The following is a 20965-nucleotide window of genomic DNA, read 5'->3' as shown; positions in this document are numbered from 1 at the left end:
GACTCAAACTGTACATCTCTTGATAACATGGTATGCATCTATATGCTGCATATATACTTGACCACTGTGAACATCCAGGTCAGATTTGACAGTAAATCTGCATTACTTTATTTTTATAAAAAATAATCACAGTAGGCGTAATTAGGATTTTTCTTTACCACATTCAACAGGAAAAAAATCTAATTTTAAAATTAAAACACCAAATAAGTGATTGCATGAGTATTAACCGTCTTTGAAATGATATATGTAAACTTGGTTATTCAAAAGATACATCATAAAGGTATTTTCATAGTCACTGGGAAGTATTCATATCAGATTTGTTGTATTTTTGGTCTGAAAAATGGGTTAAAGTAAAAAGTATCATTAATTTCCTCTGTCCCTTGTGCAACTAGAATGAGGTCATTTTCAAGTAAAGGAAAATGTAAGTCATGAGATCGCTGTAGGAATAAAACTATCAGTGCATTTCCCCCAAACACAAAGAACCAGCAGGCAAGACACAATAAGGTAGGTGGAGGTAGGTTTTTATCTGGTGGGAGTGACAGATTACATTAAAGAGATTACTGTAATCAGATTAAAAAAGTGGCAAATGTAAACTCACTCACTCACCCACAGTAATTCCACTGCAAACACTGAAAGAAAAGTTAATAATTGCTGCCGGTCAAAAACATGAAATACAGAGATCATTTGTATATTATAGAATGTTTTTAATTTTATTTTTCTGATTCAAGGACTTAAATCATTCAGTAAGTTAATAGTGTTCATATGACAGCAAGTGATTTGGATATTTTTTGCAGTGTAATTTCCGTTTCATTCTGGATTAATAGTGTAGTTTACCATTAAAATCAATTTTATATAAAAATTAAATGCAGATATATTTATATATATATACATTTAGCCATATTAATGTCTTTATAGTCCAAGACAGTGATATTTAACAGACCGGATATTTGTTATTGGCTCCTCTGTCCTCATGATTCCAGGCCTGTATGAAGTCATATGACACGGTGACGCCCCCAAGCGGAAGACAACAGCGTTACAACATCAACCTCGGCTAAAAATAGTTAAGTTTCGGTTTCCAATCATCAGAAACGATAGGAACTTTTTCCCTGCTCAGCTGAACCGAGCAGTCACACAGCTGCTGCTTTTGCTGCTGCTTTCTTGAAGGTGGAGGGAGAAAGAGGAAGAAGAGCAGCACGATGATGGAGACCGAAATACTGAAATTCATCTGCGCCAATCATGGGGCAGTAAACACTGATGATTTGATCTACAATCTCTGCTTTGGCGATTCCACGAATGTGTCGGCGATCATTTGTAACCAAGATAAATTTGCTTTGTGCCATCCAAACGGACAGCCGAAGGTAGTGGCGTGGACCAGACTGAGGCTGTGCAGAGCCAGAGATTGTCATGGATCCTGCAGTGGTTTACACCTGTGTAAAAACTTCCTCCTCAACGGATCCTGCCGGTTCACTCAGTTGAGGTAAATATGTTTGCTTACTGAATGAGGCCTAAGGTGAGTCATTGCTCGTTAAACTGGCCCGTCTGCCTGATTGTTAGTGCTGGGTTGGCAGTTTTAGAGGCCTGTGGCTTCACCAATAGCTGTTTTTTTAAAAGGAAGCTTTATTGGGTGTTTTTGTATGTGTGTTTAAAGATATTCAATGAAGACAGATACTACCACCGGTTTGTTTCTGTGTTGTAGCTACATTTAATGAGAGTACATTAAATGTCTGTGTGTTTAGAAGGCCACACGTGGTGCGTTCATGCACTGTTGGAAAAATCCGATATTACACCAGCACTCACCTGCCGTTCTGTCATGAAAACAACCCTGCAAGCCATACCGTGAAGGACACCTTGCAGTGCAACAGGCTCATTTAAAGGGGAACTCCACCGACTTTACACATAAAGATCAGCCTGTTAAATCAGCTGTTTAATGTCTTCTGTGATTTCAGAGGGAGCTTCCATAAGTCTGAGAAACACCTCCATGATGATGTTGTCAGCGTTTGGCTTGACACCCAAACTGGAGCTGTGGCGTTTGAAAGATGAGGACTTTTATCAGTCAGAAAAAGGTCTAACAAAATACGCTGTTGAGTTGCGTTATGGGAAATGTAGGATCCAATGCTTGGAGTGTTTTTTGGAGCTTGACCTATAATATGGACTAAAAGTCAGGATATTTAAGCCTTTGCTGCTATGATTTTAACCATTCTTTTTTTTAATGGGGAAATATGAACATTTTCATACTCTGGGGTTCAGTCTCTGTCTGAAACAGGCTGTTTTAGCCCTTGTGTCTTTAAGGCCCCCTTCCCGATCAATGTTGGGCAAGTTACTTGAATATTGCAATTAATTACTGATTAAATATTACTCATTGAATAAGTAATTATATTACATTACTTATTACTCCGCAGCAAAAATAACACAATATATTACTTGTTACTTTATTTTCGTAACTCAGCCATCAGCTCTGTCAAAGTTGCCTTTAAACAACTCCTCCACACCTACACACTGTATCTTTTGTATTTAACACATGCAGAAATAGAAAATGAGACATTTGTGGTTTAACAAGCAGGCAGGATACAGTTTGGAAGAAGTCCCGACCTCAGCTGCACGATTCAATTCACACACCCTCCAACTCTGAACTAAACTAGTGTTAGGTGACCCCTGAATGTAGGTGTACCTGTGGCTAACGCTAGCAAGCCAGCTAAACTACAACACAACTGTGGAATATCCACGAGTCGCATTTCTTCCCCTCTGGAGAGTCTGTGATCTGGACGCAGAGACCACACTGATATCAATCCTCCATTAATCCCCGTAAGACAGCGAGCACGCCGACCCCCCAAGTGTAAAAGTAACAGAGCGTTACTGAGATTAATAACCGTAATATAATTTAGAAATAAGAATAATAAGAATTTCAAATTGTAATCCCTTATACTACTTGTTACTGAAAAGAGTAATAATATTACTGTAATATGGTACAAATAATGCCTTACTGCCCAACAGTGCTCCTGATGAGCTGTTCTGGTTGGCTAGCTTCCAGAAGCGTCACAGCCAACTTCCGGCTGCTTGGAGGCTCCATCAACAAACTATAGTTATAGGATTTCACTTCTTTTTCTTGTTCTTTACTCAAAAATGTCTTCTCAAATACATCTGTATATGTTCGAGCTGAAATCCAATCTGAAATTTGCAAGCAGACAACGCGAACAACACATGGCCTTAGCAACAGCCTTAGCAACCAAGGCTACAGAACAGATGGCCATTTATGGGCATGTGTGACAAGCCGATGTCATCTTGTCGGCAAAGTAGAAAAAAACATCACAAACAATGTGTTTAGGGGGGGCTGAAGCCCTGCTTTTAACTTGCAGTGAGCATTTCTATGTTCTATACATTAACCCCAAGTTTTGGAAGTTTGACCATGTTTAGCATATATATATGACATTATAACGGTATAACAGAAAATCACAAAAAGCATAATATGTCCCTTTAAATGTGTATCTTGTGATTCCCCCAACTTTATGGAAGTGCAATACTAAATCACTTAAGTGCTCCTTTAACTGGCTGCTCTGTAATAAAAGCAAACCTGGAATACAAACGATAAACAAACAAGGACATCAACTAATTTGACACCTTGAAAAGTTTAAATCTGACATTACCTTAGAATATTTTTTGGTAGCTTCAAAGTTATACACAAATTGTCTGTCTGCTTGTTCCAATGTTTCACTGAGTGAACACACACACACACACACACACACACATATATATATATATATATATATATATATATATATATATATATATATATAAGTGAAATTACTAAATCTAGGATGCATTTTCTACCTTGAAATTTCATATGAACTCCATTCTAAGTCAGGCAATGAAAGCATGTCAGATATGGCGTCATCTGTTTTTTACAGTTCTGACACAATGGTGACCTTTAGTCTTCTCAACATGTAATTGTACATTTCTATCAATAAATCATTAAACACACACAAGTTCAATACCTTTTTGCAGTAGCCAATAGAACTAATATTTTTTTGAATATGCTTCGGTAGAGTTAGCTTTATGCTTGTCTATCATTTGCCTAACAGATTTGACTTTTGTAATAGCAACGCTACAACTGACTTCCTGGGTTTCACATTTTCCAACTAGTGCGTGAATGCCTAATAAGCCTTCATATTAATTCAGTAATGTGTAATTTTAGCTAAATTTAAATGTACTGCATTTACAAAACATCATACAGAACTTTTTTTTTCTCCTGAGCAACTGTATATTTAATTAAAACTTATGACTGAACTATGTGGGGGGTTTTTTTTAACAGGAGAGGATGCAGTTTCCCTCATGTGCTGGACTCTGCCCAGAATTTGAAGACACTGAGAGAGCATGAGCTGGAGAGTCTGAGCAGGACGGAGCTGTGCACACTGCTGCTGCAGAGCGACCACACACTCCTGCCTTCTGTAAGTCTGACAACATACAAGATGCACAGGAGTCATTCAAACAGGTCAAGGTGCGGATCTGTGGTAAAAACTGTGCCCTCAGTGTATGGTCTGTTCTTCTGGCCATGGTGATTCTCTTAGTATCAATACTAGCACCAAAGCATTCTCTAAAAGCTCCTGCTCTTCTATTGATTAATACTTTTTTTCATCTTTATAACCAGAATATTTTCCCAATGTCAGATCTTGCTGGGTAAAATCTGTATTCATGATGTCAAAACTATGATGTTGGGGAGGTATCATAGAGTAAAAAAAAAAAACAAAACTGTGGGCACATTTAGTTATTCGTGCCCTGGATTTAATATCACATAATATATTTTGCCTCCTCCTCTCTTGTAGAGGGCGGCAGATGTCTTTAGTGCAGCACATTTAGTAAGCCGGTAGAAGACAGCGAAGAAGATATTTATGAAGTTCAGCACAGTCTTCTATTCTATAAAATACATGTGAGGCATCTCAAAGATCACACAACGATATGTTTAACAGTATTAAATCCAAGCGACCCATAGTTAGAGTGTGAAGTGTACACGCAAGACAAGACATAAAGGTTATAAGTTTGCTAAATCAAGAGCACACATTATGTTATCTAAAAGTAGAAGCTGACACCTAGCAGTGACACTTAACTTGGTTTGAGGGGGGAGATATTTTGAGACCCTGTTGCAGATTCTCTTGGAGTTAATTTTGTTTCCTGTGGCTTCTCCTTCTATTATCCAGATATGTCACGATTACAACAACGGTGATGGGGTGTATGGTCGGTGTCAGGAAGGTGACGATTGCAAGAGACTGCACATCTGTGAGAGGTACCTGAAAGGCGACTGCTACTGCTCCAGGACTCATGATTTCAGTGCTCCACAGCCATTAAAAATCCTGCAGGATAAAGGCTTGCCTGACCACCTCTTTCGCTCCTTGAAGACTATTTATGCAAATAAACAGGTTTTGTGGCACCATAGCAAGAGGGGCAACAGAGGTAATCGTCAAAAGCAACAAAACTCTTCCTGCAGTGACAATTCAGCTGCTGCCAATGCCACTGATGCGGGCAGCGATGATGGAGTGCTGGAGTGGGGATGTGATGGGATAAATCCAATGGCCGCCAGAGGGAGAGGTGGTAACCGGGGCAACAGAGGCAACAGGGGCAACAGAGGCAACCGAGGCTACAGAGGCAATAGAGGTAACAGGGGAAGTAGAGGTAACAGGGGCAACCATCAACAGCAGCAACGAACCTGCTCCACTAGTGACATCCTGTCTGCAATCAGTTCCTTGAGTGTGAACAGCGATTGGGATCCAAACGATGACAACAATGAACAGCAGCAAAACTCTTCCACCAGTGACGTCTCTGCTGCTGCCAATGACAGTGATGCGAGCAGCGACAATGGTCTGAACAGAAAACAAACGCGGAATCCGAATAAAACTAATAATGCTTTCAGAGGGAGAGGTGGCAGCCAGGGCAACAGAGGTAACAGAGGTAACTATCAACAGCTGCAACGAACCCGTTCTACTAATGACATTCCTGCTGCTGTCGACGCTGCAGATGATGGGCCAAACAGAAGACAGAGACCAAGGCCTGTCAGAGGTAAACTACAGCAGCTGAAAAGCTTGTTGTATGTTTTGTCTCCTGGGAGAACTGTCCTTTTTTATTTGCAAAGTCATGTAGAAATGTCCTGTAAGGAGGGAAGAGTTATATTTATGTGTAAAAACTTGTTTCAACACAAAACAATACTTAATAGTGTACTTTTTTTGTTTCCTTTAGAAAAAACTGAGATATGTATGTACTTCATCAAAGGATACTGTAAACATGAAGGTGAGTAATCAGTGAAATATATTGCTTCCAAGTGGTGTTACATACAAAACTTACATTGTTTTTTTGTTTTGATTAGGTGTCATTAATCTTCTCTTTGTAACTGATGTGCTCCAGATCGGTGTTTTAAGGCTCATGACAAGATGCCATACAGGTGGCAAATCAAAGAGGGTGACCACTGGAACGCCTTGCCTGATAACGAGACAATTGAAAAGGACTACTGTGACCCTAAAAACACATACAGGTACTTAATACTGGCATTCAATTGGAGTACTGTGTTTCATGTCTTTCACGCTCAGTCACTACACTGTGGTTCTGGGAAGAGATTATACTTAAAATCAACCATCTTGCGGTGTGTATATATACAGTAAGCAAGTTTAATCTTATAACTACAGTAAACCCAATCCTCCACAATCACAGCACCTCTGAGTGCAAAAAGTCTTCAAAAGTCTACACCTTTGAGGGATCAACTGTCAATTTTTAACCATACTAGCGGCATGGCCTTAAGAATGACAATGTCCGTTGGATTTGACTGAAATATCCAACAAATGTTGGACAGATTGTCATGAAATTTGGTACATATCCTTGGTGCATAGAGGATGATTCTTACAGTCTTTGGTTATCCCCTGATGGATTGGCACAAAAATTTGTACAGACATTCATGGTTCCCAGAGAATGTATTGTAAAAACTTTTGAAATTCTCTGACTTTTCCTTGAGTGCCACCATGATGTTGACATTAGGGGTTTTGAGTGAAATGTCTCAAAACTGTTGGATGGATTGCCATACAGTTTGGTACATTCATGTATGTCTCAGGATGAACTGTAAACACTTTGGTAATTCTCTGACTTTTCATCTAACGCCATCAACTGGTTAAAATCCCAATTTGTCCAGCACTTTGGTTTGTGATCAAATACCTGCAGAATTAATGACATTCCCATCAGCCTCAGCTGTACTTTTTGTTTAGTGCTAATTGGCAAATGTTAATATGCCAACACACAAAACTAAAAGTTTGGTCTCACTTCAGTATGAACACAGACAGCTACGGACATGCGCATTGGAAAACAAGATGAGGACCTCATGACACCAATAAGAGGAGATTGTTTTATTTGGCTGAACAACAAGTAAAAGTCAAAGAAAGAAAAGTGTCTATATAAACAAGAATAGGACCAAGTATGGTAAATCTAGTACACTCTTGCAAGAGAGGAGAACCAGTTAGTGTGCTTGCAGTGTGTACTGTCAGCATGGTCACAAATATTGGGCAAACCTTTGTGGACATAGTGGACAGATGATGAAATTTATGTCACACTGACCCATGTGCCAAGGCCAAATAAAATTGATTTTGAGAGGATCTTGCTTCTATATTTTGATACAGTACTGGTTTGTTGGGTATGATATAAACCAGTGAGGGATCAATCAGGGTAAATCAGCTAGATATAATATCAGTTATTACATTGCCACTTACTAGTACAGCATGAGCTGAAGTAGTGATGGCTTTTTATATAATAAATAGTAATTCTTTTGTAATTTCTTTCATTGAATTATTTGCATTATGACCTGTAATCAAGAGTGAAAAAAGTCTGCATTGCATAGACCACATCTAAAATGTGCATTTCAACTTAAGAGAATAGTGTCAAATAATAAATGTAAAATTAAACTTATCTTTATTTTGCTTTTGTCTTTGTCATCCCTTCAGTTCCAGCAGCCCACCTGTGCATTTTGACACGATGACCCGTGGGGCGACCGAAGTGCGACGACTCTCTACCATTAACTCTGTAAAGGAGCCAACCTTTATCCACACCACAGAGTGGGTTTGGTACTGGGAGGATGAGTTCGGAAAGTGGAACCTGTATGCTTCAGCTGTGAGTAACTGCAGTCAGAGTCCATTTTGTAGTCAGGATTAGTGGTGGTGATGCATGACAAAACGCCAGATATTTTCACTGGATGTCACAATTTAGAGCATGATTTGGAGTGACCAGTAGACTATACACCCGTACACAAAATATTACTATTTTCAGGACTATTACATGTTGACAACATTTCAGCATATGTTAAACAGTTCCAGTATGTTCTGAAGTCCTGTATTCTCATTTCTGTATTCTGTTCTAACCTATATTTTTATAGAAGCAAATGATCAAAATGACCATATGTAATGTGAAAGGGGTCACTTATATTGATGAACCCACAGAAGATTATTACTGTCAGTAAATATTGCCACGTTCTAACGTCTTTTAGCTCGTTGTTTTGGTTTTACGGCCTGCAACTTTATTGTTTTGCTTCGACCCTGTTTCCAGCAGCAGCAGGCAGCTGTTAGTGAAAATACTCTTATAAACCCACTATAGAACACCTGCCCAGCACCAACCAACAGATGGATGGCTGATGAACATAGTGGAGCATTGAGCAGCTAAAGTCAGACATTTCCCTCAGGAGTTGGTGGAAACAACCACAGAGCTAAAAGTAGAGTGAATATTGGACTTAAATTCATCAGGTGGACAGAAGCATGACTTACAAGTTTGAAGTCATTACTCTACAGCAATGACAGCTGATGAAACACTGATACAATTCCTAACACATAGCGGTTTCAGATAGCAGCAGCCGCCAGCTGTTTCAAATGAAGATATACACACTGACAACATGCCTCGGCAAGTGAAGCTAGTGGGGAGGATATGGGCTAAAAATGGTCCCTTGAATGGACACACCACAACCCTAAATGTGTCTGTGGTATTAAAACTCACTCTAATAAATTTTGCTCATGATGAGAAAGAAGTGAAGTGATATAAGCCTTCTAATGATAACACTCTGCATTGGCTGTGGTCCATGTGGACTCTGACAGTCAAGGTGGAACAGGCAGTCTCTTGCCTGATATTGGAACTGTCAACTCAACATGGTGGAGTGGGCAAATTCAAAGGTCTAGACCCAGGCATGCGGTCTCAGATTCTGCCATTTAAAAGGACAGAAAGTCAAAAACTCAAATCACACTGGGACTGAACCACCCACGTCATCCTTCCCACTCATGAGCTACTAAACTTGTGCTGAACTGACGATTACATGTGTTTATGTAACCCTGTAGTTCTTTATATTCTCTTTTATTCATTTTGTTTACATTATTAGACTTTTCTTCTCACCGTGCTGTGTTCTGTTGCTTAAGCTGCTACCCATGCACATCATTAAAGTTCATAAAATTGCAAAAATCATATCTTTTGCGGAGCTACGTTCACACAAAACAATCAGGAGGCAGAGAGGCTGCCACACTGCCTCGTTAGTCGTGAGAACAGGATGTGTGGTAGCATCTGTGAGGAAAGAGATTGACAGCAGATACTGTTGCCAGATTGCATAAATTTGAATTTGTCATGCTCATATTGGACTGTTGGATAAGGAAAAATAAGTTTGATGGCATTTGGTGGAGCGCAAAGCTAATCAATTCTTTAACTTTCAAAGCGGAACCCTCCTTAACACTTTACTCTTTGTCTTCCTTGATTTAAATTTCCAAAAACTTCCAAAAAGTGTGGAAGTTACAGATGCTAGACTTTCCCACCAGCACATGAACACAGCATAATAATGATTAAATTTCTTATTATGTAAAGTTTTAACTTAAAGCTGTACTTACCACTATTTTTATATTAACAATGGATCAACTGACAATGTGTAATGTCAAAGGTGTCGCTCGTATTGACAAACCTGCAGAGAATCATGACCCAACTCTGCTTCCTCTCAGCTCTATGTAGCGTTTTAGCATCTTTGAGCTCATTGCTTTGGTTTTATGGCATGCAACTGTACTATTCTTGGTTCAGTTTCACCATTCTCATCAACATAATTTACAGCAGCAGCGGGCAGTGTGTTCAGTTTATAAGTTCTGATAAACCCAACACAAAGTTACACAGCCAACAGACAAAGCTAGCAACTAGCTTGTGACCATTGTGCAGCATTTAGAAGCTAAAGAACCAGATATTTCCCTCAGGAATTGGTGGAGATCAGAATGGAGCTAAAAGAGGAAGGAATATTTGACTTAGGACTCCAAATAAATGCTAATGTTGCTCTGTGTCTGCAGGATGTGTAAATTGGCAACTGTTTGCTAACATGTTAACAGCTTGTTTCCGCTACTCCCGAATGACCAAAAAAAGCAATTCATGCAGGTTTCAAAAGTTTGTCAAAATTAAAGTAATGTTAAACCTTAACTGTCTGAACTGTGAGCAAAAGTAGATCTACTCTATCATCTGATTTTCATTTTTCTTGAATACAACAAAATAATTGAATAATTTATTTTAATATATCCCCTAAACATCAACTTTTCATGAGCTGAAAAAACACCCTGCTTTCAGCTTTTTGACAGTGCAGTTTTTCAGAAGTAGGAGAATTTAAAATTAGGGTCACATGTATTGTAGCTGTGTATCACCATATATGAATGTGTGAAAACATTTTGTATGAATACATTCAAATGTGTGAATGTGTACAAACATTTTGATCAAGCTGTGCATGACATTTAGTGAACAAAGGAAAAAGATTTTCACAAATAATATCCAATTTGTGAGTGCATAAAGATTTGCACAAAGGTCTGAAGTTATAAAAAATGTTTGCAATTACACATCTATGTGTTTGAAGGTGAAAAAAGTTCACACACAACTCAATTGTATGTGTGAATCCCAGGCTAACAGCTACAAATCAGACCTATGGATGCAAGTACTTTTGTCCCACATTTGATGCTTCTTCCTGCATAGCCAATGGGGATGCTCATATTTACATATCATTTGACTATCCAATCAGGATCATCATTTCACTGTCAAATCACAAAGCCAGGGTGCGAGCCTTTCTAGCAGTTTTTCCCTGCAGTCTGCTAAGAGGTATATTGCTAGTGATGTGCAAAGCAGTTCTTTTCTGTGTACTGAATCACAAGGATCAGTTCATTAAAAAAATTTGTTCTTGACTGGAGATTGACTGGAGCTCCGACTGCGTAGTCCCACTCACTGAACTGAAACATGGCCAAATGGTATATATTCCTCATGATCCCTGGCACTAGTGGAGCTAACAGCTAGCGAAGCCAACAGCTAGCAAAGCCAACGGCAAACGCCACAGCTAACGGCTAACTTCCGCTCAGAAAAGCCTCCCCTTAATCTATATTGTATTTTGTGAAGCACCTTATAACTCTGGTTTGAAAGGTAGCACACATGCCCCATTCAGTTAGTGTATCCTTATAGCTGTCCTCTTACGTTATGTGTGTTAATGTGTGTGTGTGTGCGTGTGTGTGGCACTACGCCCAGTGACATTAAATGTTAACCTATACATATAAAATCAATATAGATAATGTTGTCATATGTCTGGATTGCAATCCAAGACCAATGTTGTTGAATCATTGCAGCTAAAAATTAGCAACCCAAATCACTTTGCAGGGAGGATACATTCTGTCACTGAGTGAGTGATTCAAGTTTGTTCATTTGTTCGCAGGAGGAATGAGGTGTGTTCAAGACAGCAAATACATAGCTGATTCATAAACTGATAGCTGATTTGAATTCATAAACCTTTGCACATCTGCTATGTACATTTTACTTTTTGCACAAAGTGTATAGGACTGTCCCAAGAAAGCAAAAATGTTCATGTGCTTACAACATGAATACAATACAATACAATTTCTGTGCATTTTTTAAAAACTGAGTTCACTGGAAATTTATGAATTCAATATGAATCAGCGGTGTATTTGCTGTCTTGAACACACCCCATTCTTCCTGCGAACAAATTACATGAATCACTCAATCACTCACAGTGAGTGTATCCCTGTGAAGTAATTTGGGTAATATTTAGCTGCAGTGATTCAACAACATCGAGATATGGTGATACACAGCTACTGTACATATGACCCTAATTTTAGCCCATACAAAAAGGCCTGTATTTTTACAGGTTTGGGTTTTAGGACTTGTTGCTATGATACCAGCTCCAGATAAATTTTAGCCAGCTTTGAAGAACTAAACAATCCAGGCCTGTGTCAAATCATCAACAATCAAATCAAGCTAACTCAGTTATCCATGTATGAAGACCAGGGCCCTGTGTGACACAGCTCCCTGATTTGGCAGAGAAACAGCACTGAATGGTGTATTGCTGTATTCAGTGAACAGTAGTGTTTTTGACTGGAATTCACATTTATGTATTTATAGTTTCTGTAGACAATAATGTCAACATGTCATACAAACTGGCACCTGATTGGTCATTTACTTTTGAGGTAAAGTCAGACTTATTTTGTCTTGTATGACAGACTGGTGGACACAACCCAGCAGACATGGACAGCGCTAAACTGGAGGAGAAATATCTGGAAAATGACAAAGATGTGGTGGAGTTCACCGCTGGTTCACAGACATATTCACTCAGTTTCCAAGGTAAACAACGAATATGCGAATGATCTCTATGTTTACAGTTGTTTGCATGTTGAAATATTAAATAATTATTATAATGATGTCTTTTTCCCCCTCAGACATGATACAAACAAACAAGCGGTATGGCACTAAGAGGCTTGTGAAAAGACGGCCTCGATTTGTCTCCGCAGCTGACGTCCGAACAGCGAAAGAGAGGTATGACAACCCAATTATACTGTTAGTCCTTGTCTTTTCCCAACCTTTTTATAAAAACCACCTTGTAATAAAACTACCCCTGAACCCTAGTCTGATTTTTGTCCACAGAAGGCCTCCTGGTCAACAAGGTTTCACCACTATACCAGACCACTGGGACAAGACACAGATTCCTCAAAAAGGATACACGGTATTGTGAATAAATCACACCCTCAAACTTGATGATGAGTTTGGTTATAAATTTACCTTAAAAGTCTCCAATGCTTCAAAAATCTACAAATTTACAAAAATAATTTCCTTTCTCTGTGGTATGTGTTTTCCAGCGTGTCTCCCTCCAGCGCTCCTCAGAGGAATTCAAGGAGATCGAAGCCCTTTTCTGTAAAACCATGAAAGGCTTTGACATCGTCAAACTCGAGAGGATTCAGAACAGAGCTCTTTGGGAAGTCTTTCAGTGGTGCGTATTTCAAGTAGCACGTGCTGAAATGTGATTTTCAACTTTTTAAACAACAAATAACACATTCTTCCTCTAACAAATGAAAAGTTGAACAAATAAGCAGTAAAACGTACTGTTGCTCAATTTATTTTGCTGCTACAGAAAGTAGTTTCTGGTGGCTAATGTTAGCAAACTTTAGGTAAGCATTGCTGTGTAACTGACGTTACTGAGTCAGTTCAGTGACTTTATTTTCTCTACTGAAAAAGATTTTACATTTTTGACATTAATCATTATCCTGAAAATGCCACTTGTGTTCAAAAAGGCTGCGGTTACATATTCTCACTTTACTTTTGTGCACATTACTAAACATACCAGCTTGATTTAAGTTTTCTGATTTATTTTTTTCCCATATAAAGGCAGAAGAATCAAATGAAGAACAACAGTGGGCACAGTGTGGCAGAAAAAAAGCTTTTTCATGGCACTGACTCCAAACATGTAGATGCCATCTGCCTCACCAACTTTGACTGGAGAATCTGTGGAACTCATGGAACTGCTTTTGGCAAAGGTGCGTTAAAGAAATACTCATTCTGGACTATGTGCTGAGTGGGGAGCAAAAGATGGGGCGATGTTGTCTTAAATTAAAAAGAAAATTTATTCTGAGATGGCATATCATGTTAAACCAATCTTAAATCTTAACATTGCTCACATACAAATTTAAAGGGACAGTTCACCCAAAAACCTGGGACTCTTTTTCTCCTTATCTAGTGTTGAAGCTGTCCATCAATTGTTTTAGAGTGACATTGGTCATAACTCCTCCCAAGACAATGTATCTCAATTTACTGTTTTGCTTAAAATGCCCCAAAAATACATTTTTAAAAAACAAAAGTGCTTCTTTTAAATCTGAAACGATGAGTTGATAAGTTGAACAAAAATGCCAAAGATTTGCCAGTTTCAGCTTCACAATTGTGAGAATTTTCTGTGTTACTTTGTCGTATGTGATAGACTAAATATCTTTGGGTGTAGACTGTTGCTCAGACACTTTGGGTGCTGGGAAATGATACTTGTGAAAAATAGATTTTCACTGTTTTATGACATCTTAAAGACCAAACAAATAATTGTGTATTTAAGAAAATAATTGTCAGATTAATTGATAATAAAACAATCCCTAATTGTAGCCCTACATACAGTATAAGTATCCAAAATCTAAAAGCTCTTCCTGTTTCAAAACCCAGGTAGCTACTTTGCCCGAGATGCCAGATACTCCCACAGCTACACTGGTGACTCTGATGTCAAGTCCATGTTCATCTCACGGGTGCTGGTGGGGGACTACACGAGAGGGACCTCTGACTACCGCCGACCTCCTTCTAAGGACGGCGGGGACATAAACTTCTTTGACAGCTGTGTGGACGACTGCATAAACCCTTCCATCTTTGTTGTGTTTGAGAAGCACCAGATCTACCCTGAGTACCTGCTGCAATACAAGACCACGCACCCGCTTGTTGACTCATATGGTGCAACACCGGCACCAAAACCAAGACCGGTACCGGCACCAAGACCAGCTCCTCAACCCAGCACACCAGTTTATCGACCCAATGTATCAGTTTATCAAACCAGCACATCAGCTTATCAACCCAGCACATCCACATACCAAACTCGCACATCGTCTTACCAACCCAGCATATCCTCTACCCAAACCCACACATCATCTTATCAACCCAGCGCATCCTCCACCCAAACCCACACATCTTCTTACCAACCCAGCGCATCCTCTACCATAACTCGCACATCGTCTTACCAACCCAGCACATCCTCTACCCAAACTCGCACATCATCATACCAACCCAGAACAGTTTACCAACCCATGCAATCTTCTCCACCTTCCTCACCACCCCCAGCCCAAAAGAAACAGTCTGATTCTTGTGTCATTGCTTGATGCTACAGGTTACACAGACCTCTTTGGTTAATTTGGTGATTTGATTACATGTAGTAATAATATCCACTGAAGTGTGCAGTGCTTTGCTTTTATGCAGAACATGACAATGTCATTTAAAGTGCCTATCTATGTGAAACAAAAAAATAACACTATAAAATGATTAATTCATTAAAATAAAGTCCAATAGGAAAAAAAAAAAACTGCAGTGAACAGGTATTATTAATGACAGAGCTAGCCGAGCAGCAACTAATCACATAAGGGCGTGGTGGTGGGAATTAACATTATATACATAAAAAATACATTTTCACTGTCAGTCTTCTGCAGTTGGTAAAATGTATCACAGACATGCCTGAGTGTGGATCTTATACATTTGCTCAGGAAATTTTACACATCACTATATGAATACTCATGTTTAATGCTTGTAATAAAGAACACTTCATATTTAGTAATTCTGCTGTACAGCTCCCCAACCAGCGGAGGGCGACAGAATCCTGTATCGACATTCGAAAATAAGATGGAAATTAATTGCTTCATTCGCAAAATGTAAATGAGGTTTTGAGAAGAATAGCTGAGCCGTTTCTGTTTCACGCAAAATGTTAAGGGCACCACTTTAATTTTGTGTGTTTCATTTGATTAGCATTAAGATTCCACTGCAATTAATAATATTGCCATTTCCCTAATTATTGTACTGTTTGCAATCACCATTGATTTTGTACTTTGAAAATAAATGTAATATTCATTTTAAGTGCACACAGACACACTGATTTATTTTCAGTATTACATTATATGGTATTCTTTGTTGCCGTTGTGGTTGTATCTATCTTTCTTTCTCTCGATCTCTCTCAGTCTCATAAGTGAATTGAAAACGCCACCAGCAGTCGGGTCGGGCCTCTTAGTGAAATGAGGCAGGACATGAAAAATGATCAATATGGCTGCTGGTGCTTCCTGTGACATTAGACATTAGGCTTGCAAATCACCCTCCCTCAAGACATACACACACACACACACATACACACAGGCCCCCTGTTGTCTTTCCCGACAAACTGCAGTGTGAATGGGAATATGTTTGCATGTTAAGATGCAGTTTGAAGGTATGCAGCAGTTACACAGACAGATTTTTTACATTGAATCATACTACATGTTATAGAAAATGCTGTGATTAAACTAAAGTTTCACACTTGCCATGACTGGCTTGAAATGGTTTATGTTACAAGACATTAAAATACTAAACAGTCTATAATATAAACAGTCTTAATACTTTTGATTTAGTTCCAACCAAAGAAAATTTGTCAGTTAAAGCTGCACTAATCAACATTTTCATATTAACAATAGATCAAATGACTGGGTGCAATGTGAAGGGTGTCAGTGATAATGATAAACCATCAGAGAATTATCCTGCGACTGCAGTTTTACAAAGCATTTCAGTGTCTTTCAGCCTGGCACAACTTTACTTGTTTTGGTTCACTCTCACTGCTCTCATCAACCTCGTAAAGCGTATACAACATAAAAAATATATCTTTCAGGACTTCAGGGACTTTGAATTTTTTTAACCAACAAGTTCTAAAAACTAACTGCAAGATACCTGCACAGCACCAGATGGCAGCCAAAGTTAGCTACTAGCCGGTGAACAAGGTGGAGCATTTAGCTTTTAAGAGCCAGATATTTCCTTTTAGTCTCCTTAGTTTGTAGAAAGACTGAACTAGAGCTAAAATGAGTGAAAATGTGACTTACATCCAATAGGTGACCAAAAACACAACTCCAAATCAATAATAATGTTGCTCTATGTCTGCTGAATAATGGCTTGCTAACACGTTAGCCATGTCAACCTTTGGTATAAGACAATGTTGTGTTTACAGCTTGTTCCACCGCTGCCAAGTGACCAAAAAACTCTCAGTACTGCTTTTAGTAATCTATTGGGAATCTATTTCCCTTTGGCTCAAAGCTTAAAGCTGATTTTTTTTTCTGTACAGACTATTCGAGCAGCCCTGATTGTACAGTAGATTACAAAGAAAGAATTCCCAGGGTGAAAATGGATTCTGCTGTCACTACCACTGCATCCATTTCTCCGGCACTGTGCTTCATTATGCGTTTGCTGCCCATTAAGATGGAGCTGTCCTATGGGAGATGCAGCTGTGCCCTGCAGGATGCAGCAGCCCACCCAGTGACAGTAAATATCCACTGACATTAACCAGCCTAAGCAGCCACTTCCTGTCTGATCAGTGCCCACAGCGGCTGCTGTTTCTTGCCCTGGCTATCGTTTCCTTGTAGACAGCAGATCCTACAGAACTGGCTGTGAGGAGCTTCCAGGCCTCAGCATATTGGAAAATCTGTTTTTTGTGCATTGCAACAGCTTATGAATTAAGTATGAGTCTTTTCCCTTTTGTTTGTGTGCAACCCTCTGGTGTTTGAGGTGTTTATGTTTCTGCTGAGTCATGGTGGTTTTGTTCCAGCTGATGCTATGGCGGCAAAACCCCGGGGTGAGCGGAAGTGAGTCAGATCTTTATTGGGCTAAAGGCAGGAGAAGTTTTTGTTGAGTTTCTGAAATGTTTGTGGTGATTTAAATAACAGCTGCAGTCAGCGAATCTCTTTCCAGCCCTGCAGTTCAACAACACACCTGTTGACCAGTTAATTATTAAAGGTGTATAGTAACAACTGTGTTTTATTTTCTTTCTCTTTAAGACTGCCAGTGCCTACATGAATAGGTCTTTAAAGGTGCTTGACATACAAAATGTCAACCTCAGTTTGTACACAGAATTTTACATTGAGCCACAGAATCAGCTGGATTGCTTTGGGGCACAGAACTGAAGGAGGGCGTTGCTCGACTGGAGCAAATAGAGCAAAAGCATTTCTAGAAAAAAAGTCTTTATTTGTTCCATCCTTTATCGATATTCATAAGCAAAAATGACTACCAATACCCATACAGTATATACATTTATATATTTAGATACAAATACTGATACACACATGCAAACAAACATGTGTATATATACATACAACCATGTTAACCAGTTGAAATTTAATTATAAAAAACCTTCTAATAAAAGGGTTTAGTGCATCTATGTATTACCTGCCACTATGTGCATGTTAATGTAAAGCACAATGAGTTTTCTGCAATAAAATGTGCTATATAAACAAATATATATTTATATATATTTTCTGCAACAGGCACAATGGGACAATGGGAAATGCTGTCTTACTGTAATTACTGTAATTTGGAAAAACTTGCACTTATAATAAAACTGCTGTGAGACAGAGACAATCCTCTGAGCCTGTACTCTCATATTTGTTTCTATTTCAGAACTTCTCTGCCTCTACTCCAACTCTAGGCCACTTAGACCAGAACAAGTGCTTTTAACTGTTCCACGATTGAGGCTAGTGGGTAAGGGAGATTGTGCCTTTGCAGCTGCAGCTCCAAAGCTTTGGAATAGTCTTCTGCTTTCGATCAGGTGTTCCCCCTCCATTGATACTTTTAAGACAAAACTCAAGATATACATGTTTTCAATGACCTTTGCTTGCTCTTAGTTTTATTCGGTTTTGTTTTACATTTGTACACATATTTACCCTGTATTTTATCATTGCCATTCATTGTTGTTATTTGTGCCTTTTTACTATATTTGTGCCTTTTTACTACTGATATCATTTCACTCGCTACTGTTGTGCCTTTTACTGAAATACTTTTACTTGATTTGAAACTTGATTTATCTTTGCACAGCTGCTGTATCCAGATGTGTCTTGCTAAGACTGGATGACATTTGCAGCTACATATTTGGGGTACAGGCTGTGTCTCTGTTTCTGTCTCTGCAACAGCTGTTTCATTGCTCCAAGAGCGAGCAGGGGCAATAAATGCATTAATGTAGCGACGAAAACGTACCTACAGAAGCTGATTTGGACTCACATATTTGTCCATAAACGTCCAACTTCATGCTGACGAAGGATGACATGGCAGTGCAACATAAAATAGTGGAATTAATTAATTGCTATCGCAGCATTTGTGAATGTGCTGTTTGCTTCCAGAGGGCTGGAAACTGGACCACAGCGTCTCATTAAAGTGTAATTAGCTTCAACACAATCCAAGGATTTGTACATTCATTCATTCAGTTATCTATGAATTAATTTAAAGTTTTCTAAATCCAGCTTTGTGCTTATGATCATATTGTCTAATGTGTTGAGTGGAGACTGCAGCGTCATAATTAGACTCTGCATGTTAACATGTAGACATTTTCAGGACAGCCAACCCTCAACAAACATGTGTAGCAGCACTGTTCAGTGGCTTCATGGCAGCACTCTGTGGGTTAAAAGAGATTAATGATGTTGTTCTTACACTCTGTTACATCAGTGACAGCTGTGGGTCGACGTGTTCTCCTTCTGCGCCTGAGTGCCGTCATCAAATATTTACCTCTGCTGATACCAGCATGACAGTTATCTCAATCATTTAACTTCATTGTATGTTTTTTCCATTAATTCTTCAGTCAAAGAGGCGGTAATTAGTCATGTTGGAAAGCAAAAACCAAGAGGTCACCTTTGAAGCAGCAATTTTTTTTGGCCACTTGGGGGCAGCTGAACAATTTGTTAAAACAATGTCAGCACATATTACACATCCAGCAGATACGAAGCAACATTTGCATTCATCTGGAGTTGTGTTTCCAGCCACTTCATTAATTTAAGTCCATTATTCACTCTCCTTTTTTTTTAAGCTCTGTTTTGGTCTCCACCAATTTCTGAGGGAATTATCTGGATTTAGCTGCTAAATGCTCAAATATGTTCACCAGCTAGTTGCTAACATTGTCTGGCTGCTGTATGATGCTGGGCAGGTAGCATACACTGGGTTTATTACAGCTTTTTCAGCTAATTTAGATTTTTGCTAAATATCAGAAAGCAGAACAACATCATGTAGAATCATATATGCAATTTTAATACCTGCATCCCAAAATCTGATCCAGAAAGCTACATGTAATTGTTTTTCAATTCTTAAAGTTCTGCAGCAGGTGAACTATTTGTACACGTTCAGTGAGGAAAGAGCGCTAGTATTATTTTTGAATCATGTTTCTGGCCATCTGACAAACTTAAATCCAATAATTTAGCTCTGGTTTGGTCTTCACTTACCCCTGAGACAAACATCTGTCTCTTTAGCAGCTCCATGCTCCACTGTGTTCACCTGCTAGTTGTCAATTTTACCAGCTGTGCTTGACAGGTGAGACAGAGCTTTTCCCTTAAAACAGCTGCCTACTGAGGTGGGAAACAAGAGTGGTGGGAAAGAATAAAAACGGTAAAGCTCGTAAAACCAAAACAATGAGCTAAAAGATGCTAAAACTCTGTGGCTGAGGGTGGATTCATCACTACAAATGACCCCTTTCACATTACACATACTCATTTTAGCCATCGTTGATATAAAAAATATTGATTAGTGCAGTTTTAAAGAGGATATTCAGATTATGTTTAGATGGATCATATATCAACATGTAATGTGTGTGTGAGAGAGAGAGGATTATGTAAGCAATATCAATTAGCTGATTCATATTTATTTTACTAAGAAAAATACCTTTAAGATAATTTTTCAGTTACATTTGGTGGTGTAAATAAAACAGGAAAATATTGTTTTATAAGCAATATTAAATTATTAGAACAGGCCTATTAGATTATCATGATTTATTTATTTATTTTTCTCTGTTTCACATTTTGCTTTACTGAGAGACGCTCTTCCAATTTTTGCTGTCGGCCAATCAGCTTCATGGACCTACTGCGGTAATGAATGCACAACACCCCTCACGTTCCCGGCATGC

The 20965-nt window shown here is 38.8% G+C and overlaps 1 protein-coding gene across 2 annotated transcripts; it reads left to right on the top strand.

Moving 5' to 3' along the window:
• Positions 1-885: 885 nt before the first annotated feature.
• si:ch73-252i11.1 (uncharacterized protein LOC553517 homolog) lies at positions 886-15935 on the top strand. Of its 2 annotated transcripts, XM_042403726.1 has the most exons (13): positions 886-1060; positions 1165-1477; positions 4307-4442; positions 5190-6045; positions 6223-6273; positions 6388-6514; positions 7965-8130; positions 12510-12630; positions 12726-12822; positions 12931-13009; positions 13143-13273; positions 13669-13817; positions 14485-15935. In XM_042403726.1, the coding sequence occupies exons 2-13, from the start codon at positions 1197-1199 to the stop codon at positions 15183-15185; spliced, it is 2895 nt and encodes a 964-aa protein (XP_042259660.1). In that variant the 5' UTR covers positions 886-1060; positions 1165-1196; the 3' UTR covers positions 15186-15935. The 2 variants fall into 2 exon arrangements, with proteins under 2 accessions (XP_042259660.1, XP_042259659.1); XM_042403725.1 differs by lacking the exon at positions 886-1060 and having other exon boundaries at positions 1067-1477.
• The last annotated feature ends 5030 nt before the right edge of the window (positions 15936-20965 follow it).

Source organism: Thunnus maccoyii, chromosome 23 (genome assembly GCF_910596095.1).
Source record: "Thunnus maccoyii chromosome 23, fThuMac1.1, whole genome shotgun sequence".
Taxonomy (NCBI): domain Eukaryota; kingdom Metazoa; phylum Chordata; class Actinopteri; order Scombriformes; family Scombridae; genus Thunnus; species Thunnus maccoyii.
Note: the sequence above shows the minus strand (reverse complement) of the source record. Positions and strands in the feature narration are given on the sequence as shown.